General features: G+C 55.2%; 1 protein-coding gene across 1 annotated transcript in view; it reads right to left on the minus strand.

Annotated features, from left to right (window-relative positions):
* Positions 1–12,319: 12,319 nt before the first annotated feature.
* brun (trafficking protein particle complex subunit brun) overlaps positions 12,320–27,725 on the minus strand; it is a 77,577-nt gene continuing 62,171 nt past the window's right edge. Inside the window, 17 exon segments of the mRNA XM_037217876.1 lie at positions 12,320–13,452; positions 14,339–14,562; positions 14,893–14,980; positions 15,053–15,103; positions 15,505–15,658; positions 16,135–16,277; positions 16,681–16,919; positions 17,654–17,865; positions 18,103–18,310; positions 18,825–19,037; positions 19,767–19,909; positions 20,938–21,211; positions 23,281–23,434; positions 23,436–23,480; positions 24,813–24,953; positions 25,349–25,484; positions 27,381–27,492. Coding sequence (XP_037073771.1) covers positions 13,141–13,452; positions 14,339–14,562; positions 14,893–14,980; positions 15,053–15,103; positions 15,505–15,658; positions 16,135–16,277; positions 16,681–16,919; positions 17,654–17,865; positions 18,103–18,310; positions 18,825–19,037; positions 19,767–19,909; positions 20,938–21,211; positions 23,281–23,434; positions 23,436–23,480; positions 24,813–24,953; positions 25,349–25,484; positions 27,381–27,492 — 2,849 coding nt within the window. The 3' untranslated portion in view covers positions 12,320–13,140.

A 27,725-nucleotide genomic window follows, 5' to 3' on the forward strand; every position in this document is an offset into this window, starting at 1 on the left:
CCAGCTTTCTGTTCTTTTCACTTATTGCTAGATCAGACGCACATGATTTGATCACTACTACTATCTGTCTCGAAATCCCTCTGCAATTTTGATTTGAAGTAGCCGCTCATACGAGAGAAATGTGATTGGACTGCCACTTCACCACCATGAAATTTATACAATGCATTTGTCTTGCTTTTCCCAACGTGTGTGTTCTGTATTGTTTGCAACACAGGAATTTATCGAAACGCTTGTGTAATAAATGCTACGAAAGCCTAGCACTCTGTTTTGCCAAAAACAAATGCAAACATGAATTTATCTTGCCGCGCATTTACCGAAACATTACCCGATGGTTTTAATCTCTCCCCTACAGCGTGTGCCAAAGTGGGTCTTTCGTGGCGCACCTTGTAGCTTGAAATGGGAGTATTACAAGGCTCACCGTGACGCACTGGCTCATACTTCATCCAAACTGCTTCTCGGCAGCGACCCCTTGCCGCCCGTTGGGCCAATCAAGACGTTGGTAGCGTACGTTGGACTCGAAAATAGTTAAATTGATACCCTTGTTATGTTTCGACGGTCGTGCAGCGGTGGCTCTACTCAGTGTTATCATTAGACGAAACTGATCCTGAGATTTCAACAGCGTGTGCTTTGAAATATGCCCCAAAGGTAAGACACTCTCTTTAAAGGAGGAAGTAAGTGTCCAAAGTGGCTGGTGTGGCTCACGACAAAACCCCATGTAAGGTCGTGATCGGGATCACGTGGACGATCACGTGACCTGACCGTTTTCTGTCGCTGATGCTCCGGCTGTAAAGGTGCAAAGATGATTTTGTCTTTAATTGCGTGGTGTTTGGCAGCACATACTGCTTTTTACTGTTTTAACTTCGAAGGAAAAACAAAAAATATGTTTTTAATGTGAAAATTTTTGACCTTCAAAAGACCGCTAAGTATAGCACAAAACGCGGCCAAAAGCTCTTGGGCTCTTGCGGGTCAGATGCCAGTGGATTGGCGTGCTGAATAGTTTCGTGTCTTCTGTAGAAGACGCACAATTTATGTACTATAGAGCATCCATGTACGTACTACGGTACACACATGCAAATGTTTAGGGGGAAATATGGGAAAATGGCCCTCAGTATTGCATGTACCCACGCAATTTTAACAATGTCAAATACAGAAGCAGAGTGTGGGCCAATGACTCGCTTTCTAAAGAATGCAATGAAGCGTCTATATTACTCTTTTTTCGTCGTTGACTTGAGTCTGACATGCATCTATACTGGGACTAAAAAGCACCCTCCCGTATGTTGGGTATTTATCTATGTGTTTGTCAGTTATCATGAACATGTGAAGGCACGCTGTACACAAACGGGTCAGATTTCCGCGCTGCTTTTTCATACATGATCCATGCGCACGCTGTAGTTACTTTGTCTACGTCTTGCACACATACGGTGTCTGTTACATCACAAGATCCCGAGCCACCTAGCTATCAGTTCCCAAATATCTACAACGCAATGCGAAAGCAACAAGACATTAACCTGGATGTTGTAGGGCATTTTTGGACGCCGTGATATTACTCAAATGAAGATCCATATCAAAATTGATAATGCTCGCCTTTTGGAATTGGACTTTCGTGAGATCAAAATGCCTTGCAATGGTTGAAAATCTCTAGAGCACCGAATACAAATGATTGCTGTTTACCATAGCTTCTTATATATATATATATATATATATATATATATATATATATATATATATGTGTGTGTGTGTGTGTGTGTGTGTGTGTATATCGGGAAAGAATTCATTTATGCCACCCATTAGAGGTAAATAATATTCATTGCATCAATGCTCAGATACATCCCAAAGTTTAAGTTTTTAACTTGCCAATTAGCTAAGGAAAACATTGTTTGTTGCTCTGAGAAGACCCAAGCTGTTTGCACCAATAGCTTCAACGTGTGGAAGTGCTGATTTGAACAAAGGAAATTATGATCAAGGCAAGGTGTGTTTTCGGTCCATTAATGACATAGAACTTTGCGCGATGTATTCAACAACAACCATTAAATAAATACATGCAACTAGATCACCCTTGCATCCTGTTGACGCTCAACAGCTATGGCTGCTGACAGTTTTTACTGGAGCCTATTGATAGTTGTTGGAAGCAGCCGGCTTGTAGGCGGGCTTGTAGCTGGGCTGCGGGTGGTAAGAGGGGCGAGCGTAGGCCTCATCGTAGCGGGCCTCACCCTCGTACGTAACGTCAACAACGTAGCCGGAGTAAGCATCAGCAACTGTGTAGGTCACGTTCTGTGTACGACTGTCGGGAAGGAGGGCCGATGCCCTGCGGACGGCCAAAGACAAGGTGATTAACGAGCCAGCCTTCATCTAGCTGGCACTCGCCTGTAGAGAAGTGCAGAGTTTGCTACACTCGCTGGAAGATATGTACTCCCTCATTTAAGACTTAAGGAAGAATCCCACCTTTTTTGTGCATTTTACGTATTGTTAGATCAGACGCCTACGAGTTGATTAGTAATACCGGTTTCATTGAAATTCTTCTGAATTTACCATTTCGATTTGAGGCATCTGCTCCTTCGATAAATGTGTCATTAGACTCTCAAGTCACCGCTATGAAGGTCACACATTCCATTCACCTTTCTTTTCGCAACGTATGTGTTCTGTAACATTGGAAACGCACTAAGTTGTCGAAACGTCTGTGTAATAAGTGGAACGAAAGCTTAAAAAATATGTTTATTCAAAAAGATATGAAAACATGAATTTGTGATCCCGTGAATATACCCCATCGCGGTTACCACGATGTTTGTTATCGAGGAGAATTTCGGATTAGGAAGTAGAATATCACATGGTCCATGGTGACGCACTGGTTGAGACTTCATCAAATATGTTTTCCGGTAGCGGGCCATTGCCGCACGCAGAGCAAATTAAAGCGTTGCCAACGTACTTGTGACTCAAAAACAGTTAGCATGGATTGGATATATTTTTTCAGAGTGCTACAGTGGTATTACCCAGTGCTATTATCTGACGTAAGTGGTCCTGATGCTTCCCGAGAAAATATCTCTAAAATATGTCTAAAGGTGGGACACTACTCGCACGAAAATATAGCATCAATCAATCATAAATCCGCTGAATCCCGGATCATCTCATCAGCAGAACAAAACCAAGTTTTGCTGTGTTAGTGAATCTATGGTCAAGCCTGGTTGTACCAAGAGTTTGCATATTATCAATGAGGGAAACCAATCCATCGTTACCCAAAAAGCTAAGCCGCAATCCTCTATCATCACACCACTTGCCGAAATAATTCAATAAACAAGCCTCTGGAGTTGAAAGTGGAAAAGGGAACTAGCTTTTGTGGAGTGGAAACAAGCTTTTAACGTGTTGAGTAACGGTTGTGCCCAAGCAATGCATTTGCAGCATGCAATATGTATATGCTTAGTCACGTGGCAGAATGTGATACGCATCCCAGCAACACTGATGCGCATGCTCAAAGTTGAGTTTGTGAGATGAAATCAAGTGAACCAAACGTTTGTAGGCACTGCTAAGAGTTCTGGGCTGTTTGCACTAATCCCATAAGCGTGTGGTGTTCTGTGTTGTAACCAGTGAAGATTACAACCCTTGCGATTTCTGTTCTGGGTGTAAAAAAGGTTTAAAACATTGCATGATTTATTCAGTAGCAATCTTCCATAGAAACATGCCACTAGTTTGTTCTCGCCCCAATATAGTATATACCATTCGTCGTCACGGATGGGGATCGTTTTCTAGTAGCGTGATGCAGCCGGCTTGTAGGCGGGCTTGTAGCTGGGGTGAGGGTGGTAAGAGGGGCGAGCGTAGACCTGGTCGCAACGGGCCTCTCCATCGTACTTGACGTCAGCAACGTAGCCGGAGTAGGCATCAGCCACGGTGTAGGTCACCTTCTGGGTACGGCCGTCGGGAAGGACAACAGAGTAAGAGCCCTGGGTGCTGTAGCCATCGCGACCCTCCTGGGCGTTGATCTGGGGCTCGTAGTCTCCGTAGCCGTGAACGTCGTAGTTGAAGTTGTACTTGGGCGGCTGGTCGTAGCTCTGCTGGTGAACAGGGGCATAGCTAGGCTTGTGGTAGGCCGGGGCCGGGGCCGGGGCATAGCTGGTCTGGTGGTGGGCCGGGACCCTGTAGCTGGGAGCATTGTCGGCGGCGGCAACGGCCAGAACAGCGGCGACCAGGAACAGCTGGAACCATGTTGTGTGTGTCATAGAGGTGGCATCATTTACACAAGCATAGTTTCCTGTTGCGTTCATGCATTGACTTTATCGAAGGAGCGGATACACCGTAAATCATCATATACTGCATGTCTTGCTCGATGACCACCTCAGGCTTGAACTAAGGGTGCATCAATCAACATGTTACCTTGCCGTCCTTCATACGTATTGATTTTACTTACACGTATTGCTGGAAGGGATACACTAGAGCATTATAAGCAATTTAAGTCTGGCGAAGGAAATGTTTGCCTTGCCTTCAAACGAACACCCATCTGGAATAGCGTTATCTAGATGTATATCCGGAACATGATCGACATGTGCACTGTTCCACATCCCAAACACTTGCCTTCATGTTGTGCAGTAGGGTGCGTGGGATCAAGTGATACCAGCCGTGGTGGTGTCGCGCCTTTTATACTGTGACTGGCGGCTGGCCGATTTTAGCGGTCTGTGGGCATGATATGTGGGGAAGGGGAGGGGCGGCTGTGGCGTGTGACCCCAGCTCTAGAGACCAGGGACGCCCGATATGGGTCACTGGACAGCCTCCACTGTCGGTGGTGTAATTCGCCTTTAAATGTCGATGGCGTCTTGTAATGGTTTGGGAAACTATTCTGGACGCCTCTACAGCAGTACTGATTTCCCCACTGAATCCACGTCAGCTGCCTGCATGTCTTTTTGCTGTGTTTTAATCTGATGTCTCCCAACGGATGGACAAGTTGTTGAAGGTGAAAACAAGTCATTGGTTCGTTTTTGTTGCATTAAGAAATTGGTATCTTCTAAACTGGCTCGTCATCTCATCGCACCTTCTACGCAATACATTCCCAGCATGTCCGACGCCGCTGTTAATGCTACTTAACGATGTTTGGTTGACCCTAGAAATGTTTTACACTGACCTAACGAATCTGGAGACTAACGAGTATGTTCGGCACACCGGAGGACGATGGAAGCCTGTGAAAATGACTTTAGGGCTCACGCGACGGCTGGCGAACGCGACTAAGGATATACGCATCGCAACGCCGGCATGCAAAGTGTTTTCCCACATCGAGTCACGTGTAAAGAATACACTACAAAGAGGGTCCGAAGTACAGAAAAGGAGCCAAGGTACCAGAAGCTACTAGAGATTAAAAAGGCGTCAGAAGGCTTGTATCCGTAGCTTGTACCGAGGCCGATGCCCAGCGCACACGCCAAAGACACGGTGATTGACGAGTCAGGCTTCACCTAGCTCGCACTCGGCTGCAGAGACGTGCGAAGTTTGCTACGGGCGCTGGATGTTATACGTTTCCTCATGTAAGGCCTGATGGAGCATCCCATCTTTTTTGTACTTCTGACGTATTGTTAGATCAGACGCGTACGATTTGATTAATAATACCAGTTTTATCAAATTTTTCTAGATTTACCATTACGATTTGATGCAGCCGCTCCTTCGTGAGGTGTGTCATTAGGCTCCGAAATCACCTCTATGAAAGTCGTACATTTCATTGTCTTTGCTTTTCCCAACATGCATATTCTGTAATGTTTGCAACACACTAAGTTTCCAAAACGTTTATGTAATAAGTGAGATGGTATCTTGAACACTCTGCTTATACAAAAAGGTGAAATAAAGGAATTTATGTGTCCGCGAATCTAACGAAACTTTATACGATGGCTATGATTTGCACCCTACAGCGCTTACCACAGTGTTTATTATCGAGGCAAGCTTTGTGTTAGAAATGGGAGTATCACATAGTCCATAGCGACGAACTGGTCGAAACTTCATCACATAATAATCAAATGCTTAAAAATAAAAGTGTGTCACATTAAATACTTCATATATTCAGATGTTTCCCGGTACCAGGCCAGTGCCGCCCGCTGGGGAAATCGAAGCGTTGCCAACGTTCTTTCGACTCAAAAAGTTTACATTGATTACACACACACACGCGCACACACACACACACACACACGCACACACACACACACACACACACACACACACACACACACACACACACACACACACACACACACACATACAGCGCACAGATATATAAATATATGCATATGTGTGTGTGTGTGCGTATTTTCCAAACGCTGCAATGGTACTACCCAGTGGTATAACCAGACGTAGCTGGTCCTGAGGTCTCTCGAGAGAATGTTTCTGAAATATCCCAAAATGTCGGACAAGATACATGCACAAAAAACAACAATATCGATCAATCATAAATCCGCGGAATTCCGGGTCATCTCGTCAATAGAACAGTTGTGCAATGTTAACGAATCTATAGTCAAACCTGTTTCTACCAAAACCATGTTTGTTATTAAAAAGTGAATACAAGCCATCTTTCCTCAAATAGTTACAACGCAATCCTGTATCAGCACACCACTTGCCGAAATACTTCAATAAATCATGTTTTAGAGTGGAGAGGGGAAGTAGAAACCAGCTTTTGTGGAGTGGAAACTAGCTTTTAACGTGTCGGGGAACGGCTATGTCAGAGCAATCCGCTTGCAATATGTAATGTGCATCACAGCAGCAAAGAAGTACAGGCTCAAATTTGGGTTTTTGAGTCGCTATCTGGTGGACCAAACATTTGTAAACATGTTTGCAGGATTTAAGATGGATATGTTTGGGCACATGTGTGTTTAATATGAATATTTTACACATACACGCACACAAACAAACACACACACACACACACACACACACACACACACACACACACACACACACACACACACACACACACACACACACACACACACACACACACACACACACACACACACACACACACATACATACATATATATATATATATATATATATATATATATATATATATATATATATATATGATAATTTCGGAGTACTGCAGTGGTACCACCCAGTGCTATTTGTCCCAAACGTGGGACGCCATGCTTGCACGAAAAACATCAACATCGATCACTCATAAATCCGCTAAATCCCGGGGCATCTTATCAATAGAACGACACCAAGTTGTGCCCTTTTAGCGAATTGGTACTCAAAGCTGGTTCTACCAAAACCACTGTTTATCATTAATAAGTGCATACAAGTCATCGCTGCCCAAACAGCCACGACGCAATCTCCTATCGGCACACCATTTGCCGAAATAGCTCAATAAATAGGCTTTTGGAGTGGAAAGGTGAAGTGCAACCTAGATTTTGTGGAGTGGAAATGAGCTTTTAGCGTGTTGAGGAACGGTTGTGTCAAAGCAAGTAGGTTTGCAGTATGTCCTATGTACATGTTTAGGCTCGTGGCAGAATGTAATACGCATCCCAGCAACACTGAGGCACGTGCTCAAAGTTGAGTTGGTGAGATGCAATCCAGTAATCCAAACAGTTGTAGGCACAGTTAGGAGTTCTGAGCTTTTTGCACCAATCTTTTAAGCGTATAGTATTATTGATTCAAACAAATGAAGATAGCGGTCCTTGTGACTCGTGTTTTGGGCGTCAAAAGGCTTAAAGCATTGCACAATTTATTCAGCAACAATTATTCCATAAATACATAAGAATAGTTTGTTCTCGCACCCAGATAACATATAGCATTCCTCGTCATGGATGGGATCGTTTTCTAATAGTGTGACGCAGCCAGCTTGTAGGCGGGCTTGTAGTTGGGCTGCGGGTGGCAAGAGGGGCGAGCGTAGGCCTGGTCGTAACGGGCCTCTCCATCGTACTTGACGTCAGCGACGTAGCCGGAGTAGGCATCAGCCACGGTGTAGATCACCTTCTGGGTACGGCCGTCGGGAAGGACAACAGAGTAAGAGCCCTGGGTGCTGTAGCCATCGCGACCCTCCTGGGCGTTGATCTGGGGCTCGTAGTCTCCGTAGCCGTGAACGTCGTAGTTGAAGTTGTACTTGGGCGGCTGGTCGTAGCTCTGCTGGTGAACAGGGGCATAGCTAGGCTTGTGGTAGGCCGGGGCCGGGGCCGGGGCATAGCTGGTCTGGTGGTGGGCCGGGACCCTGTAGCTGGGGGCGTTGTCGGCGGCAGCAACAGCCAGAACAGCGGCGAGCAGGAACAGCTGGAACCATGTTGAGTATGTCATATTGATGACATCATTTACACAAGCGTGGCTACCTTTTGTACTCATGACTTGACTTTATCGAAGAAACGGACTCGCCGCAAAGCACCATATACTGTATGTCTGTCGATTGCTGCTTGAAGACGTGAAAAGACGGCGTATCAAGCAACGTGTTGCCTTGCCCTCCTTCATGCCTACTGATGTGCCTTGCACGTACTGCGGAAAGTAATACACACGGCCATCGCAGGCAAGTTACGTCAAGCAAAGGGAGTGTTTTCCCGCGGCTTCAAGTGACCACACATCTAGAGTGGTTTTAACTAGATGCATACCCAGAATATGTCTGGCATGTGCACTGTTTTACATCCCGAACACTTGCCTTCATGTTGTGCGGTAAGGTGTGTGGGATCAAGTGATACCAGTCGTGGTGGTGTCGCGCCTTTTATACTGTAACTGGCGGCTGACCAATTTTCCTGGCCTATGACATGATATGCAGGGGAGGGGCGGGTGTGGCGTGTGACCCCAGCTCTAGAGACCAGGGACGCCCGATGTGGGTCACTGTGACCTGTGGTCACCGTGCGATACTTGGGGGGTGAACAGCCGCCACTGTCGGTGGTGTAACCCGACTTCAAATACCGATTGGTTCTTGTTATGGTGTGGGCAATGATTTTGGACGCTTCTACACTGGTGCCGTTTTTCCCCGCTGATCAGCACACACCGTCCTTATAATTTTTTTAGAATGGAACGTAAACATTTCATTATGTTGACTGCATGTCCTTACTGCTGCCTTACTGTCTGATGTTAGCCAGCGAATTGATAATAGCAATGCGCTACCGATAAAAGTAGGAAGCGAAAACGGTAGCGAGCTTTCTTTGTAGTGCTTTGGTAGCAATAATACTCTGTGTTCTCACCAATGTGTCTCGCTGGATTAAGTGCGCTCAACCCATGGAATACTTCGAAACTTATGAGATGGGTTTGTTGCGGCTAGCAGAATTTCAAACATGCTTAAGCATGTTGTCAAAATATTGCTTCGACATAAAGTAGTATATATAGTATAGTTTTTCAATATAGTATATACATATATACACATATATATATATATATATATATATATATATATATATATATATATATATATATTGTCAAGACCCTCGTCATAGGTATGGCATGGGATACTCAGGTCAAAACTAACCTGTTTTGTTACTCTAGAGCTTGCTGTTGGGTCTAGTTTGTGGCACTCATTGTCAACGAGATTATATATATATATATATATATATATATATATATATATTATATATATATATATACATGTATATAATATATAACACAACATATATATATATATATGTATATATATATATATATATATATATGTATATATATATATATATATATATATATACATATATATATATATATATATATATATATATATATGTATATCGCTGGCGCTACATGATAACATATTTTGGTTTGTCTGCTAATTGGCCCTCCACCCAAGCGAAGTTTATTCGTCCGGCCACCCGGGTGTGTATTCAGCAAGGTACGATGACGTTATCAAACAGTGACGTGTTAGGGTGCACATTCATTCAACAGTGAAATTATGTCGTCTTGAACAGTATTTTTCACTTCAAGCTGTACGACTAGTAGTGAATGAGCTTATTTTATCACATCTGATGTGTTTTTCTTTAATATCTTCAAGAGTGAACATTCTCTTTAAAGACGCTGTCCCAAGACATCTGCAATCATTTTCCAGATTTAAACGCGGCACATTGACCTTCAAAACACTTCACCCATTGCATCGCACTGAAAACAAGTAACACCCAGTCGCCGGTTGATCCGTCCCATATACAGCTAGACGACGTGCTTAATGGCAGAAATATATGACCCCCCGGCTGAACTCATGCTCCCTTCCTCCATGCTCAACGTGACCATCTCTGTCGAAACCGCAAACGGGGGCCGACAAGAAACCAAAGATTACGCATGCCGGTTAGCGTTACGTCACCAGACTTTCCACCAATGGTGAGACGGGCGTTATCTGTACGACCACAACAACTGGCAACGCTTTGACCTATGCCCTGCGCACGGCTCGGGTGGAACGGGTAGGGCTCAGCAGGCCTCTCGGCAGCACCGTCAGAAGACAGACAGTTCGCAGACCTCGTGGAGTGTGGCTCGCTCTGTCGGAGCACGACCGTGGCCACCGCTCCGTGCAGATACCGCGTACACCTCTCCTAGGTCAAGGCTACCGTGCCACGTGCCACCACCGTCATCTCTCGCTCCGCAGCCGTCATGACGTCTGGTGAAGACGGCGCGGCGCTGGCGTGGATCGCCTCTACCCTGTCGCCACTGATGAGGCTGGCAATACGCTGCTCACTGGGCGAAGTGTTCCTACCGGTCTACTACGTCCTGGTGCACGCGACTCTGGCGCTCTACCGGCCGGCGCGTGCCGTCTACCAACTGTGCTGCAGCATGCTCTAGCTCATGCCGCGGCCGCGCCTGCTTCGCGGACAAGTGCTGCTGGTCGACATGGGCCGGCCGCTGCCGCTGACCGTGCTGCGGCTGTACCTGCTGTTGCACCTGCTCCGCTGGGGCTACAGCTGGCTCCTGACCGTCGACCAGACCAGAACGAACAGATCAGACCAGAACAGAACAGGACAGAACGGCCGGGTGTCAGGAGCTGGCGGGCAGGACTAGTTCCCCACAGCACTATACCTTACAGCACGAGGAGCACTACTAGCACCATCCCCAGCAGCGGGGAGCCGCCTTTGTACAGGGACAGCGGCTGTGAGCTGCTGCCACACCAAGACGACAGCTGTAGGCACAGGGTCTGGACCCTCGTCAGCTGAGAAAGTCATACTGGCTATGGTTAATTCAACAGGTAGATTGCGTGCCCAACTGTAGGTGAGTTTTTAGTCAATGGCGCATTTAACCACGTAACAAGCGTGTTGCAAATGTGACTTACTGTCCCGTTCCCAACTTCCTACAATTGCTTTTGGATGAAGGCTAGGGCATGATTATCGTTTAACCTGTAGACCCAATAAATTGGGTTATGTGATGCGTGTCTTGTGTGGTCGAATCTATGCGCAGGCACCCTACACGTAGACGATGCAGTTTTGGAAAAACACTAACAAACTGAGAGCTCCAGCGAAATGCGACTTTTTAGTGAAAAGCACCCAAAGCTAACCATAGGAGAGCTTAAAACCATCCAGCAAAACAACATGCCACCAACCATATCCAGCAATAGCCGGCATGTTATGTGAGCCGGCGTGTCGCCTGTGGGCGTAGTGACTGTGACCGGGAGCTAGGAACGCCCTGTGTGGCCGTGGAGACCCTGCGGATATGGTGAGGTCACTGACCCTGAGCCGAGGGGCGACGCCCGAGGTACGGATCCTGGCCGTGCGTGACTGAACGCCGTACTGACGCTTGGGTTTTGATGAACGTGGGTGAAAACGCATTAACCGCGCTCGGGCGAGGGGAAGAGGGGGTCAAATCGACCCTTCCCCGAAGGATTTTCCGAAATGATCTCCGAAAGGCGTGGTTACGCCGCGCCCAATTTTGCGCAGCTGTAGATAATGGAATAACAAATCGTCTGGCATCATAAACTTGGATGTAAATTGTGGGGTCGCTGAACTATGGCAGGTCGGTCAGACCATCGCTTCCCCACGGGCAGTTTCTAGAGAATCGCTCAATCCGATCCAACAACGGAGTGTTAGATGAAGCCACACATCTCTGAGATACTTTCTTAAGCAACACAGCAATTGCATGAACAAATTACATTGACCCAAGGCCAGGTATGAAGGTCAGACCAAGATCAAACCCCACCCGTTTTATTACTCCAGCGGTTGCAAAATGGAGTAGTTCCTGGTGCTCGTTTCGAAGTCATTGATAGCAGGAACCGCATTATACACCTTCTATAGACTTCTCAAAGGTCAGAATAGGTCACTGACCTAGAATGACCCAGGACATTTTGTTTTCAGGCCATCCCATTTGCCTACGCTCCGCGATGTTTGCAGACGACCCGTAAGAGCTCATATAAGTTCAGCAAAATGTATTCCTACCACATGTAAAACAACCATCTCTGATAAAAAACCGGGAGTAGATGAGTTTGCGACCTCAGAACACATTAACATACACGACTGACTTAATCCGCCACAGCAACTGGTAGTTCTCGAACTGGGCCATGTATAACTCTCGAACTCGGCCATGTCTAGTTCTCAAACTCGGCCATGTATTGTTCTCGAACCCGGACGTCCGCAGTTCTCAAAATCGGCCATGATGCATCCGCTGCCACCTTTCGCCGCAGTCCAGAGCACCGACACTGGCAGCATATTGTGGCCGTTTATTGCCTTCAGTCGGCTACACAGCACACCACTCACAACACACCAGCCCGCCCAGGCCGGCCGGCCGCACGGAGGGCGCAGCCCTCCTCTGGCGCCGAGGCGCGCGGAGGTCCGCGACCGCCGCGCGCTGACTCGAAGCACCATATCACAGCGTAAATGGGCGGCGACTGCACGACCTGCTACAGAAGCTCGCGTCCACACTCGGAAGGCAGTTTGTACCGGGCACCGCTCCGTCCCCAAAGCGGCTCTGCCGTCCCGCGCGGGCCCGATTCCGTTCGAGTAGTCCGCCGGCGCGGCGCGGCGCGGCTCGGTGCTCTTTGGTTAACACAGTAGCCGTCAGATCGCGCTTATATGCTTGGGTCCCCCGCGCGAGGTACACGGCCCGCGGGCCATCACTGAGCGTCGTCCCCAGCAGCAGTCCCCTATGCGTGGGACGGACAGGCCGGAAGCGAGTCGAGCGCCACCTCTCGGCGGCAATGAACAGCTAAACTTGTGACAGAGGACAGCACCGGCGATGCGCCCCACGACATATCGACCGCACGTTTCCCGAAAAGCGGAGCTGAGCACAGCGGTACACATTCTAACAAATATAACCACTGAGTAACCTGTCCTCTGACGGACAGCATCTCAGAATAATAGTCTGACATGCCAGCCCCACTGGGCCCCACCCCCGCTCAGCAGACGCAATACCCGGGCAAAACAAGGCTGAGTAGCTCTGCCCGGGGCGAGCGCGATGCGCGCGCCCCTGTCGGCGGCTCAGACCACCTCCAGCCCCTGCACGTGGCTCCACTGCTGGCCGCCGGCCGCTGTGCAGGTGAGCTCCAGCTTGTAGTAGCCGGCGGAAAAGAAAAGCAAGCCGACAGGATGGAGAAGAGCACCGTCCTACCGGCACCTGGCGGCAGAAATATGAAACTGAGGCGCAGGCACCGTAACAACTTTGAAGGGTTGGAGCCATCAGGGGCGTCAAACTTTACAAATGGAGGGGGGCGGGGGCAGCCGAGGGTTCAACCATCTAACCTCCTCCAAATGCGTTTTTTTTTTAAACGGATTCAGCCCACTTTATTTTGACCGACAGTTTTCCAAAAATTGTATCACGTTAGCACAATCCTTCATTTGCGCCGCACAGTAGTCATAACCAGCGAACAATGCTTAAAGCGGATAAGCGTTGCGTGACAGCCAGCTTTTTCCAAGCTTTGGTAATATTTCAGCCCAAATTACTGGGAGTTCCCAAGACAATATCAGAGATCCAACGTTACATGGGAAGGAAGCCGGGGCCTCACCAATCACCACCTCTGGCTGGGGTAATACTGGGAGCGAGAGTGCCGCAGTAGATGGAGGGACAAGACGACAGTGGGAACAACAGCAAACCGGCCGAGGAAAAGCGTGACATATATTGCGGCTGTGCTTCCCTGAAACTAGTGGCGTAATTCCGCAGCAGCGCACACGCCTACACAGAAAATCATATCCGGTGTTGCCCTTAAATCCGTGTTTTCTAAGCACTTGACTACGCTCTAACATATCTGGCATCATAGCTACAGCATTAAAAGCCAGCATTATCGTAAGCATACAGGGTACACATGAAGCTGTGCAACATTTCATCCCGGCGGCAACATTAGTTACAAGATTGCACCCCTGGCGAAGGCTGCGTAATCAGGGCCAGCGACAGAACCCCCTTTGACATCAACAAGACGCACAATCCAGCAAAAAAGGCACCAATTCAGCCTAAGAAGCGGCCAGACCACGCCGCCGTGCCGACCCACCCGCTCCGCTCCACCCACCTGGTCAGCGTGACGGCTGAGCGCGCCGGAGACTGACACCTTGTTCTCCAGCCGGTAGCTGAGCGCGCCGTTCTGGTGGTCCTGGTACACGCTCAGCTTCAGCGTGACGTCACGCATCGCCGACTGGCTGCAGTTGACCACGCGGATCTCGCCGTTGATGACGTCACCGATGCGTGCCTGGCGGTCGCCATGGCTACCGGCCGCCTCGCCGTTCCACAGCACGTCTGCCGGACGGCAGATGTCAGTACAATTTCAGTGGAATGAAGCCTGCCCGAGCCGACAAACAGCCAGCAAGCAGACTACAAGACACCAGCACGATACTCACCGTCCCCTTGCACCCGTCGCCTATCGCACGAAAGCTACTCCTTTGACCCCCTCGCCCACCAGTGCGCTGACCTCCGCCCCTGCCACCACATCCCTTTCCTCCGTCACCTCCTCTCGGCTGAGCGGAGTGAGCCATCCGACATGAGCGCCGCGCACAAGCGCCGTGGCCAACCCTGAGGCCACACGGCCCGCCATAGCGGCGGCGGCGGCGGCGGCGGCGGCCGACGTACCCCATCTGACGGGAGACATGCGCAGCGCGTCCAGCATGGGGGCGCTCCACGTGACGCCGCGCAGGTCGGCCGTGCCGTGGCGCTCGCCCTCGGCCGTCCGCCAGAGCAGCGTCACCAGCCGCGTCACGTGGTCGCTGACGTCACAGCCCGAGTCGGGCGGCTGCGGCCCGTCCGGCGGCGGCTGCCCGCCGGCCGGTGGCACCGCCGGCTCCTGTGAGCGACGGGACATCGGGCTTCAGGTCATCGCCCGACGTAGGGCAGTGGCAGAGCCACCGGCTCGGAGACCGGGCGGCCAGGCCGACGCCGTCTGACAACAACATCAAGACCACACCGGCAGCCGTACCATATCCTGGTGGCAACGCACGCACGTTTTCACCCCGCTGTGGTCCGACGGGGTGGACAGTGACCGTGCGACGATAGTAATATTAACTGTCGCGCGCCCTGTCCGCAGTCACCACATGTACCGACTCGCGAACAGTGCAGACGGAGACTGCGACTCCCGCCCCACGGCGAGGACGGCAGTCGTCTGCGCAGGGGCCGAACAGAGGCAGACGGCGGTCGCACGGCGCGCAGCTGCGCCAGTCGGCGGCGCCGCATCGCCCTCCGCCGTACCGTCGGCGGCCGGAGGGGGCACCGGTCGACGGGCACGGGCACGCGGCACGTCTCGCCGCCCTCCATCAGCAGCCGCTTGCCGTCCGTGTACTGCAGCTCCAGCTCGGCGTCCGTCGCGTTCAGCACGTCCAGCACCAGGTAGCAGGAGCTGAGGCTGCGGGCGGGGCGCGGCCGCCGGGTCAGGTTCGTGATGCCGTGATGCCGATGCCGCTGCCGACCAGCCCCGTCGGCAGTCTGCTCGCGCACCTGCTTTTCAGAGGGGTGCTTTCCACTAACATCTGTGCAGAGTGGACAACCAGAGAGACTGCCAGCTTTCTTACCCAAGCTTGGCAACGGACGACTAGGTACCGACCACTCAGTCAGCACTGGCACACTCGAATGTACTTTTGAAAGGGGCTGTTTGTGGCAACGTGCATGTGAGCATGAGACACATGCGCCAGCAAACAATCGTAGCACTGGCGAGGTTTCAACATTGTCCTTAAAGACCAGCTGACGCACGTAGCATGACACATCTACGGCATCCTCTCAGCGAAATACGCGGAACCCTTCCCAGAGGGCGCAGCGGGCGCCTCCGAGCGCTGCGCCACCGCCGTCGCTCCCGCGCCACCGCCGCCGCCACGCGCCACTCACGTCTCCGCCGGCAACACGTCCCACTTGGTGATGTAGACGGAGGGCAGCACGTCGACGGATACGAGGATGTTGAAGGCGCGGCAGAAGCCGGCCGCCAGGCCAGGTCCGCCCGAGTAGCGCACCTTGAGGATGCCCTCCACCACCTGCCGCAGACGTCCGCCGCTCGGGTCAAGCCACGGCAAGGATCCACGCCACAGCTGATTGACGCCGCGCCCACCGCTGATGGCTAACATAGGGCCTGTGTATCCGGCTTAATCAATTTTATTTAGTTTAGTTTGGTGTCGAGAGCTTTATTTTAGACGAGTTCAACATTCATGGCTTTAGTTTATTTCATGGCTATCATCATGGCATCAGGGCATGGCAAGACATACCACGGCTATTACTTTATTCAATTTAGTACTTGGAGCTTTAGTTCAGTCAGGTTTGGTATCCAGCTTGGAAATGTGAGAGCATAAGGCGCAGCGCAGCCGCTCTATGGTGTCACCGACAAGATGACTTCATCAGCCATCAGCCATCAGCCAGCGCTAGCGAGAGCGGGACGCTGACCTTGGCCGGGTAGCGGGTCTCCTGGAGGCTGGGGCGCCGGGCCAGGCTGGACACGGCCGTCTGCCCGCCGCTGCCCGACGACAGCGTACTGCCGCCCCCCAGCGACGGCGTCGACTCGCCCGGCGCTCGGCGGCCGCGGCCCGAGGACAGCGCACTCGAGAGACGCGAGGGGAGGGAGGTGGCGGCCGAGCTCATCAGGCTGGGCGCTTGGCTTCCCGTTAAGCTGGCGGACTCGATAGCTGAAAGCCACATCAGTCGGCGTCAGTCGGCGTCAGCGTCGTCAGCGTCATCAGTCAGACAGACATCACCCAGGTATGACCAGTCCTGACAGTGATGGACCAGGTACGTAGCAGTCAAGGGTAAAGTTTCGCAAAATAGGTTTGGTGGGGGGGGGGGAGGGGACCGGCAAAAAGTGGCCAAACCTTTCCCATTCCAAATGTTTGCCAAGAAACAGGATTTTCCGGACTCCACGGATCTTTCCCAATTTCTTCTCAAAGTTTGGGAGCTGGAGCCCTCCACTTAATAGGAAACACCACCCGTCGGTGACACAAAATGTGTTGCATGGTATTGACTTCTGGCACTTATAAGACAACAATGTTCGAGTACAACGATAACCCACGTCATGAGATGTTGGACCGCCATCAAGCTAAGTACATGCTCCAAATGCAACAGAACTAAGCAAAAACCATGCAACTAGCGGCAAATCCTTCACGAGAGCAGCTAAAATACGACACACGACGCCCTTACCCCATGCACCTAGCACCAACAGTCCGCGAACATGAAAACAACACACACTCCTGCTTCGCCCTAATCTGTGCTCCACTTCATCCTGGGGCTTTGCCCTAGCGCGACACACACCCGAAACAGGGGTGGGAGTGCGGGGGGGGGGGGGCAGTGCTCCTGCCCTTAATGGCACTGCGCACGCGCGGACGGCCAAGACACCGCCGCGCTGGCCGGGTCACCGGCGTCGTACCTTCGGGCTCCTCGCCGTGCAGGACGAAGTCGTGGCAGGCGGTGACTGTGAGGGTCAGCTGGGCGGCGGCGCCCGGCGCCAGCGGCAGCTGCTCGGCCAGCTGCTCCGGCCGGAACGCGAAGAGGCGGCCGTCGTGCGGCGGCTCGAGCGTCACCTCCAGCCGCTCCACCGGCTGCGACGAGCTGTTCTGCAGGCTGATGGTGACCTCGTGGCTGCGGCAGAGTGTGACACCGGCTGGTGAGGCGGTCATGCCAGCGGCGGTGCCAAGCGCAGTCGTCACCCCAGACCACCCAGCCACCACATCGAAGACCGCAGGAGACGGCACTGCGCCGGCGTTCGGCTGCCCCCGCTGACCCACCGCAGACACACACACGCGCGCGGTCCTCTGAACCAGGCGTCATCTCTGGCACCACACCCGCGCCCGGTCATCCCCATCAGCGCCCACCCACCTCTCTCCGGCCAGCAGGCTGAGGTGGGCGCCGCTAACGATGCCGCAGCCGTCGAACGGCGCCGGCCCGCCCAGCTTGGCGGCCGACGTGGACACCTGCAGCTGGGGCAGCGCCGGCACCACGGCCACCGTGTACTGCGACACGTCCACCCAGTCCATGTGCTTCAGCCGGCAGTTGGAGCGCACGCCCAACACGGTGGCCGTGTAGCCTGTGGCGACGGCGGCGGCGACGGCCAGTCAGTCACGCACGCAGGCGGATACGGGACGGTTTAGTGTACCCAAGGTCACAGCTTAAGCTGGAACAGCAACCGCGCACTCTCATTACGGAGCTAGTGCAGTGATCCCGACTCTCCACCACGGCCCGCCCACAGTACTCAGCAACGGCCTGTCTTCTCACCTTACCGCCGAAGCGCGATTGTGAGCTTTATCCATATCTCACCTGTCGCAGTGACCAACACTATTCCTGCGAAGCAGACTGCCCACCCGCCATTGATGTGCTATCGTCATCCTTGCTATCGTGACGTTGTTATGCGTGTATGTGTTACGTGCTTATTGATGTGCCATCGTGCTCCGCCCTGAGCTCCAGCGTCCAAACAGCGCTCCCCGCCGGCGAGCGCCGTCGCCGCTGACCTGTGATGGTGACCTGGCCGGGCGCCTGGGGCGCTCCCCTGAGCTCTAGCGTCCAAACAGTGCTCCCCGCCGGCGAGCGCCGCCGCCACTCACCTGTGATGGTAACCTGGCCGGGCGCCTGGGGTGCGCCCACCAGGTTGACGGTGTGCTGTCCGGAGCCGGCCGCCAGCGTCAGCGTCGAGGGGAACGTGTCGAGCGGCGCGCCGTCGCACAGCAGGCTGACGGCCGTCACGCGCAGGTCGGCCGGCAGCAGGTTCTCCACCGACAGCTCCACCTGGCTCAGCTCGCCCGCCACCCAGTTGAACTCTGCGCGGCACGAGAGAGCGACGCGCTGTTCAGACAAGGACGCGCCGTGCGACGGAGCAGGAGGATTGGAAGTAAGAGGTCAAATCGCCCCTTTCGTCGACATGGTATTCGACGTTATGCGTGCAAAAGATCATGCACCTTCTCCAAGTGCACAGTTCCCTGTGTAACTTTACAATCTAATTAATACAGACGATTGTATATTCAGTGAAATTAAATCTAATTAATGTCTTAAATTCAGGACACTGGGCATTGAATTGCACATACGGAATCAGACAATCTTTAAAATGTCTGGCAAACTGTCAGTGTCCAGAGACAAAAGTGTTAAGCAACAAGACAAACGCGTGCCAAAGCCCTGCAGCTCCCCACCACTCCCGTCAGCAGGCCCGCCCCGTGCCATGCACTCCCGTCAGCAGGCCCGCCCCGTGCCATGCACTCCCGTCAGCAGGCCCGCCCCGTGCCATGCACTCCCGTCAGCAGGCCCGCCCCGTGCCATGCACTCCCGTCAGCAGGCCCGCCCGTGCCATGCACTCCCGTCAGCAGGCCCGCCCCGTGCCATGCACTCCCGTCAGCAGGCCCGCCCGTGCCATGCACTCCCGTCAGCAGGCCCGCCCGTGCCATGCACTCCCGTCAGCAGGCCCGCCCGTGCCATGCACTCCCGTCAGCAGGCCCGCCCGTGCCATGCACTCCCGTCAGCAGGCCCGCCCCGTGCCATGCGCTCGCGACTCTCACCCAGCTTCTCACGGTCCTTCTTCTGGCGCCGCAAGCTGCCGAACTGCAGCGGGCTGAAGATGAACGGACCGTGGTCGTCGGCCTTGGGCCGCAGCAGCAGCTGGGGCCGCAGGTGGACGGGGTACTCCAGCGGCCGGAACCGCCTGCGGACGGGCGAGGGCCGGTCACGCGAGAGACGACGCTCTGGTACGGCTCCGCGCCGGCGGACACATGGAGTGGCGGCATTTCACAACGACGGGCACGTGGAGGCGTACAGCTCCATGACAGGACCGTGGAGTGGTGGCATTTCAAAACGACGGGCACGTGGAGGGGTACAGCTCCACGACAGGACCGTGGAGTGGCGGCGCTTCACAGCGACGGGCACGTGGAGGGGTACAGCTCCACGACAGGACCGTGGAGTGGCGGCGCTTCACAGCGAAGGACACGTGGAGGGGTTCAGCTCCACGACAGGACCGTGGAGTGGCGGCGCTTCACAGCGACGGGCACGTGGAGGGGTACAGCTCCACGACAGGACCGTGGAGTGGCGGCGCTCCACAGCAACGGGCATGTGGAGGGGTACAGCTCCACGACAGGACCGTGGAGTGGCGGCGCTTCACAGCGAAGGACACGTGGAGGGGTTCGGCTCCACGATAGAAGCGTGGATTGGCGGCGCTTCACAACGAAGAACACGTGGAAGGGTAAGGCTCCACGACAGGCACGTCATCATCCCCTGGAGACGCCGCCAAGAGAACGACGACCCATGGGAAGCTCCACGACGCTCCACAACACGGCAGCGCACCCACCACCGCAGATTAGCCGTCTTTGCCGTGCATTACGATCAGTTCTCACGAGCGCCACTCACGCGGCATCAAGAGGCAAGGAAGCAGCCGGCGAGGCCTGTGCTTGCCTACCAATCAGCGCTTGTAAGCCACGGATTGTCGCAGTCCCGCCACAAAATACGCACATCATGACATAATTAACTTTTTCCTCCCGTGATAAACGAAGAATGTACATGAAAAGACACCGCTAGATGGTACGCATAAGCGCATACACATCTGAAATCCACACTTTCAAAGAGTGTCGTGACTCAACACCCCCGACTCCCGGCCGCAGACGTCCTCCCTGCCACCCTCCTTCCCGTCGTGCCCGGCGCACCAGCCAGGCGCCGCCGCCGCTCCACCGCAGCACCTACCTCACGAGCGGCAGGCAGTACAGGTTCACGGGCGGTATGATGAGGCCCGTCTCCAGCACCAGCGGGCCGGGCGCCGCCGGCTGACACAGCGCCGCCAGCCCCTCCAGCTGGGCGGCGAACTCGGCGCGCTCTGCCGCGCTCAGCGCGCCGAACATGGCGTGCAGCAGGAAGGTGAGGTGGCGCACGGCCAGCGGCGTGTTGCCCATGCGTCGCGACGAGCCCACCAGCTCCTGCAGCAGCTGAGTTTGCAGCGCCGACCAGCCGGTCACGCGGTCTGCCGGACACAGGCGCGGCACGTCAGAGCGAGGCGGCCCGCGGTCGTCACGGGCGGGGCGGCTCGCGGCTGTCACGGGAGGGGCAGCTCGCGGCTGTCACGAGCGGGGCGGCTCGCGGCTGTCACGGGCGGGGCGGCCCGCGGTCGTCACGGGCGGGGCGGCTCGCGGCTGTCACGGGCGGGGCGGCTCGCGGCTGTCACGGGCGGGGCGGCTCGTGGCTGTCACGGGAGGGGGCGGCTCGCGGCTGTCACGGGCGGGGCGGCTCGCGGCTGTCACGGGCGGGGCGGCCCGCGGTCGTCACGGGCGAGGCGGCCCGCGGTCGTCACGGGCGGGGCGGCTCGCGGCTGTCACGGGCGGGGCGGCTCGCGGCTATCACGGGCGGGGCGGCTCGCGGCTGTCACGGGCGGGGCGGCCCGCGGCTGTCACGGGCGGGGCGGCTCGCGGCTGTCACGGGCGGGGCGGCCCGCGGCTGTCACGGGCGGGGCGGCCCGCGGCTGTCACGGGCGGGGCGGCTCGCGGCTGTCACAGGCGGGGCGGCCCGCGGCTGTCGCGGGCGGGGCGGCCCGCGGCTGTCACGGGCGGGGCGGCCCGCGGCTGTCACGGGCGGGGCGGCTCGCAGCTGTCACGGGCGGGGCGGCTCGCGGCTGTCACGAGCGGACTACAACACGCGCGTGATGGGACCCCGGGGACGACGCCTCACAGACAGTGGTCGGCTGTGATCGACGGCCGCGCCGGAGAGCGGTCGCAGACGGCGCCACAGTCACCAGCCAGCTGACACGTGTTGCCTCAAGCCATAGCCGCCAGTTCTCCTCCGGCCGCGGCTTGTGGGTGGAACACCCGCGACGAGGCGCACCCGCACATTTTGCAAAGCCAACACAGCGCAAACAAGCGGACTGGCACGCAACAGGGCGCTAATTACTTAGACGAACAAAAAAACAAAAAAAAAACAAAACACCGCGCCTCAGTCCCTCAGGTGCATCGTAGTCAAAACATGATAATGGAGAAAGCCCACGTCATGAATGAAACACATCGTCGATGCAGTAAGTCGAATGAACAACCACAATACAATTAGAAAGTTACCAACAATGCGACTTTGGCGCCAACTTTGCACAGGTGACCAAGCAGTGCTCACGGATGCGTGATAAGACAGTTCCTTAAAACAAAGGCCACGAATCGGGCGAATCTTAATGCTCAAAACGACTACTTTGTATTCACCAGGAAATATTTCACCGTGTGCCTTGTTGCAGTGTTGGCACAATTATTGAGGGTTTGTGCATGTCTACTGTTTTTGTGTTTTCATCCGATTCACCCACTGATGATGATGATGATAATTTGGGCTTTGGGGCGCACCGACTACGTTGGTCATATGGCGCCCAGATTCACCCACTGACCCAACGGCAACAGCATTGCGAAAATGTATCGGCCACGGCTCACATTAGCTTCAAATTTATTTCGTCTTGGGTTCATATGCATATTGAGCACGTACATCACCGTTGGCGGCGATGGCGCACTTATACAGGGGGTCCGCGCGATGGACGACGGGCGAGGAGCGCCGCATGGTGCGGTCGCCCCGCCGACCGGAATATTTCGCAGGGCGAACGGTATGGTTGGTTGGCCTGAGGCTAACGTTAGCAGAAATACACGCTAACGTTAGCAGAAATAACATAATTCGCAGCACGACGCAGTGGGGCTGAATCCTTTCACCTCTAAGACTTCCCTTTTCCGGCGATTATTTCTTATAAAAAGGACGACGGCGGGAACCGTGTGGCGCATACTTTGTTTAGGTCACATTGTGCTCTCATCTTATTTTGAAACGCTAGCATGACACAGTCGGTGCCGTTCCCACCACCCCAGTTACTTTTCCCAACAGTGACCGCGCGAGAGAATGCGGCGCGGCTGGCCGCGGCAATACCGCGCGTTGTAAACTAACACAGGCGCTATCAAACCTCGCTACCTAAAGCAGCAACGTGACTGCGAACGGGTCTCTCGTTAACCCAGCTGCCGACGGCGAGCCCACGGTATGCCACCGTCGCAGCGGGCCGGCCACCCCCGGCGGCGGCCAGCTCACCGGCGCGGAAGTGGGCCGGGTCCAGGCTGAGGCGGTAGCCGTCCATCGCCTGCAGCAGCAGCTGGTAACACTGGCTCCAGGAGGGCTGCGGGTTCTGCGACGCCACGAAGCGCATGGCGGCCACGCGCCGGAAGAAGGCCGCCTTCCGGTGGAAAGCCGCACTGCGCGTACAGCTCCGAGAGCGTGGTGAACCGCTGGATCTGCGGAGAGCGGGGCTGTGAGGCACTGGGCCTGTGGCGGCGATTTTGGAGACGCCGGACCGATGACGAGGCATTGTGGGACACCCGATCTGCCGAGGGAGCGTTGTGAGCGCTGGACCCGCAGAGGGTGGAGTTGTGAGACACTGGACCTGTGCAGGATACGGTTGAAGTACTGAATCGCACAAGTCACCGGGGTTGTGGCGTTGGTCAAGTCCAAACCCATGTATTGGAGCACAGAGGCTTCGACCAGTCGAGGGTCGGATTCTGCTCGCTCGAGTTGTGAGCCCCTGAAGAGATGGCCGGCACGCCCCCACTTCCATGTATAAGCATCTCGCGGTATGAGCCACAGCACCCACGAACCAGCAGAGCGCTACCCCCGACGGAAGGATCCACTTCCTGTTCGCCCAACGACACACACACACACACACACCAGCCGCTGCTTGGACACGATCAACACCACGGGTGAATCGCGACCAGACGGGGTGACCACTCCTCCCATCCACTAAGCACACAGAGAGGCACGCCCAGCCAGACCCACACGGCCTCGGCCGCGGCAGACGCCCCAAGGCTGGGCCTCTGTCTATGGCCCCTAATCACCAGGCTCCGACAGACAGGCGCCGGTGCCGAGCGGGTGCCAGCAGCATGATGGCGGGAGGGGAAACCCCGACGGCAGCAGCGTGGGCCGCCATGCGCACGGTGCGGAACACATTGCAAGGTTGCATTGCAATATGCGATGTTACACCCAACCCATGCAGTGCGACAATAAGCGGCCACTTGGAAGGTAGGAATGTCGATTGTTGGTATCATGGCACTTCCGCCTCGGGTTTCACTGCCGGTTGTTCCTCCCTCCAGCCAAGGTTACCCAATTAACATCGAGCAGGACGATGATCAACCCAAAGTCCAGGCGCCTTACGCTTGGCAAATCGGTCAGACGGGTCAGGTTCGGGCTCAAAGGACAACGGACTAGCGGCCAACAAAACTGTGCATATTCTGCTATATCAGCATGTATGAGCGCAAATTGTCAGCACCAAGTTATATCTATATTCTGCACGTCCAACTGGATGACTTTCGGACCGCTGTGCCTCGCTGTTTATACACCCGGCAGACAAAGGCATAGGTGATCCACAGCAACCAAAAAGGCAACTCACGCACGCAAGGGAAATGATGAACTAAAACGAGCATACATGCCAATAGGTGTCGCGCGCACAAGACGGGTCTCGGCGCTGCACAGATCAACGGTCGACGCACGCCGGATTCAGAACTCAGCCAGGGGCGCGAACTGCCTGCGCGCGCGCCCGCGTTCGGGCGAGACCAGCGGCGCGCTGGACATACCTTCTCCTCGTCCGACAGCTGCAGGTTGATGAAGACCACGTTCTGCAGGAACTCGGCCGCCATCAGGTAGCGCGCCTGCTCGATCAGCACGTGCACCGCCTTCAGGCTGCACTCGGTCTCGATCACTCCCGCGTGCCGGTACTGTCGGCGGCGAGGCAGAGCACGGGTTCAGCAGCACCGTCAGCCACTGACCGCTCGGTCAGGCAACACAACGGCGATCCAGCATCGAAACTGGACGGGGGGAAGGGGGCTGAACAAACAAAAATCCCTAAAGCCAAGCTTTAGGGATTTTTGTTCAGCGCTCGCAGGGCCAGGGGACGCAGGACTGAACAAAGAGCCAACCGCTCTGCAGCCACACTGGACGCGAGAGCATGAGATGCTATGGCGTTACTATGGTCCCGGTTCGTCCGGCCGGACTTCCGCAGCGTCAGCAATGCACCGCACACGGCGTCAGAGGCGACGTCAGCGTTCCGTCACTGATCTGCCTGCCGGGCACGCCGGCTGGGGCGGCGGGACAGCGGCCGGACGGCGCTGACCTTGCTGTAGTGGACGACCGACTCCCGGTACTTGTCCACGATCTCGGAGGGCGTCAGGCAGCCGCGGGAGGCCTCCAGCATCTCGGCCGGCTCGATGCCGTGCGGCAGGGAGTTGCTGGAGCCTGTAGCCGGCCGTCTGCGGGACCCGGACAGCGGGCGGGTCACACATAAGCGATGTGAGCCCTCAAAGCGCGTCAAACGACCGCAGCCGTGCCGATCTCACGCACCGGTCAGCGGCGGTTTCTACAGCCGCCCGAACACCACAATGACAAAGAGGCCGATGGCGATAAATTGAGCACAGCAGCTGAAAGCGACATCGCCCACAGTGGCTGCAGAGGCCGACGGCGCGGGCGCGCCAGCTCCCAGCGACATCTCTCGGACAGCTTTCGACCCACGGGCGCACGGTCGGGCGGACCCACCAATCTGGGGTGCGAACAAAGTGCTCAAGTGGCCAAGGTCAGAGCACCATGTGGCTAAATTCGCTGGCGTGCGCTTGTGCGCTTCCAACACATTCGGAGACGTAGCGTGAAGATGACCTGAAGCGTCACGAACAGCTGAGCGAGTCAGAACGATGTCGAGCCACACTTCTGCCAGCAAGCCCACCAATCGCAGCACCACATAACTGGTTTACGGACGCCAGCCAGCCAACAGACCTTGCGCCACATTCAAGCGCCGCAAATCCTGGGAACTCAAGCGCAATAAGGCACGACAAACGCACGTCCCGACACCAGGATTGTGTCTGTTATTGCGGCGCACAGCCCTCCTGCCCCAGTCACATCCAATGCGTGCAGCCCATGCTTGGCTTGATGGCTCCCAGGCTCCATGATGCGACACGCCACAGCCAGAACCGACAGCCATCAACGCTGCACTGTCAGGACAACCGAACACGACTTCTGGACGATAGCGAGCTCGCAACAAGCTGACGTATGGCTTTCTTCGGTGCGGGAATACGTGTGATGAATGTATGGGATTTTGCCCCGCACTGTGAGACAAGTTGAACGATGCCTCTCAACGACGCTTTAGCACACGGGGAAAAGCTGAGCTGAACCTTCTTCCATGCTGAGCGGCCAACAGACCAACTGCGTCGGCTGTGTGCGTCAGCGGCGGACACTGACAGGTCAACTGCGCCAGCTGTGTACGCCAGTGGCGAACACTGGCAAAACCAACTACGTCGGATGTGTGCGTCAGCGGCGGACACTGACACGCCAACCGTGTCGGCTGTGTGCGCCAGCGGCCAACTGCGTCGGCTGTGTGCGCCAGCGGCGGACACTGACACGCCAACCGTGTCGGCTGTGTGCGCCAGCGGCCAACTGCGTCGGCTGTGTGCGTCAGCGGCGGACACTGACACACCAACTGCGTCAGCTGTGTGCGCCCGTGGCGAACACTGGCAAAACCAACTACGTCGGCTGTGTGCGCCAGCGGCGGACACTGACACGCCAACTGTGTCGGTCGGCTGTGTGCGCCAGCGGCCAACTGCGTCGGCTGTGCGCGCCAGCGGCAGACACTGACACGCCAACCGTGTCGGCTGAGTGCGCCAGCGGCGGACACTGACAAACCAACCGTGTCGGCAGTGTGCGCCAGCGGCGGACACTGACAAACGAACTGCATCGGGCAGCAGCTGCGTTACGCGGTCAGAATCACACCCAAATTCATGATTGGCACGGGGTACGGCGGTGGGGGGGGGGGGGGGGGGGGGCAACGAGCCAACCACGACCAGCTGTGCCGCACCGATGCTACGAACATGACGCCATGGCCGGCCTTTGGCGCGGCGCCAGGGCCGTTGCCGGGCTGCAGGGCACAGCTGGCCACGGCTGGCGCACGTGCACAGCAGCACGGCACACCTCGGTCTCCGCCGCCGACCTCTCTCCCCTCTTCGCACAGCCCATCACGTGTTCTCGAGCACTGGACAGCTGAATGAACGGACGAGATTGTACGACACCAGGGCTGGATAATAACATGCTACGCGCCCCATGAGACGAGCGGATATCGTCAGCCATTGTGTGGCCGGCTGGACGGCGGCGCTGCCACTGACCCTGTCCGGCAGACGCGGCCCTGGTTGAGCGAGGCGTTGCGCTGGACCTGGGTCCGCCGCAGGTCCGGATACAGCACCGCCGCCGACGCTGCGCACATGCCCTCGAAGCAGCCTGCGAAAGGGGCGCAGCGCACGGTCACAAATCGAGCTCAGTGGGGGCGCTTCTCGGGGAAACAGCGAAACTCAGCGCAGAAACATAGGCGATACAGTGAACTCCGTGGGTAATACAGCCGGGGGTCACACTGGGGCTCAGCAGTTGACTGCTCTGACACTCTGAGAAAGGCTCAGCACAGGGACATGGCGGGACTTAGAGGGAGTCACAGCCCACTCGATGCTCTGAGGGGC

This window comes from Pollicipes pollicipes, unplaced genomic scaffold (assembly GCF_011947565.3).
Source record: "Pollicipes pollicipes isolate AB1234 unplaced genomic scaffold, Ppol_2.1 Scaffold_4219;HRSCAF=4965_pilon_pilon_pilon, whole genome shotgun sequence".
Lineage (NCBI taxonomy): Eukaryota > Metazoa > Arthropoda > Thecostraca > Pollicipedomorpha > Pollicipedidae > Pollicipes > Pollicipes pollicipes.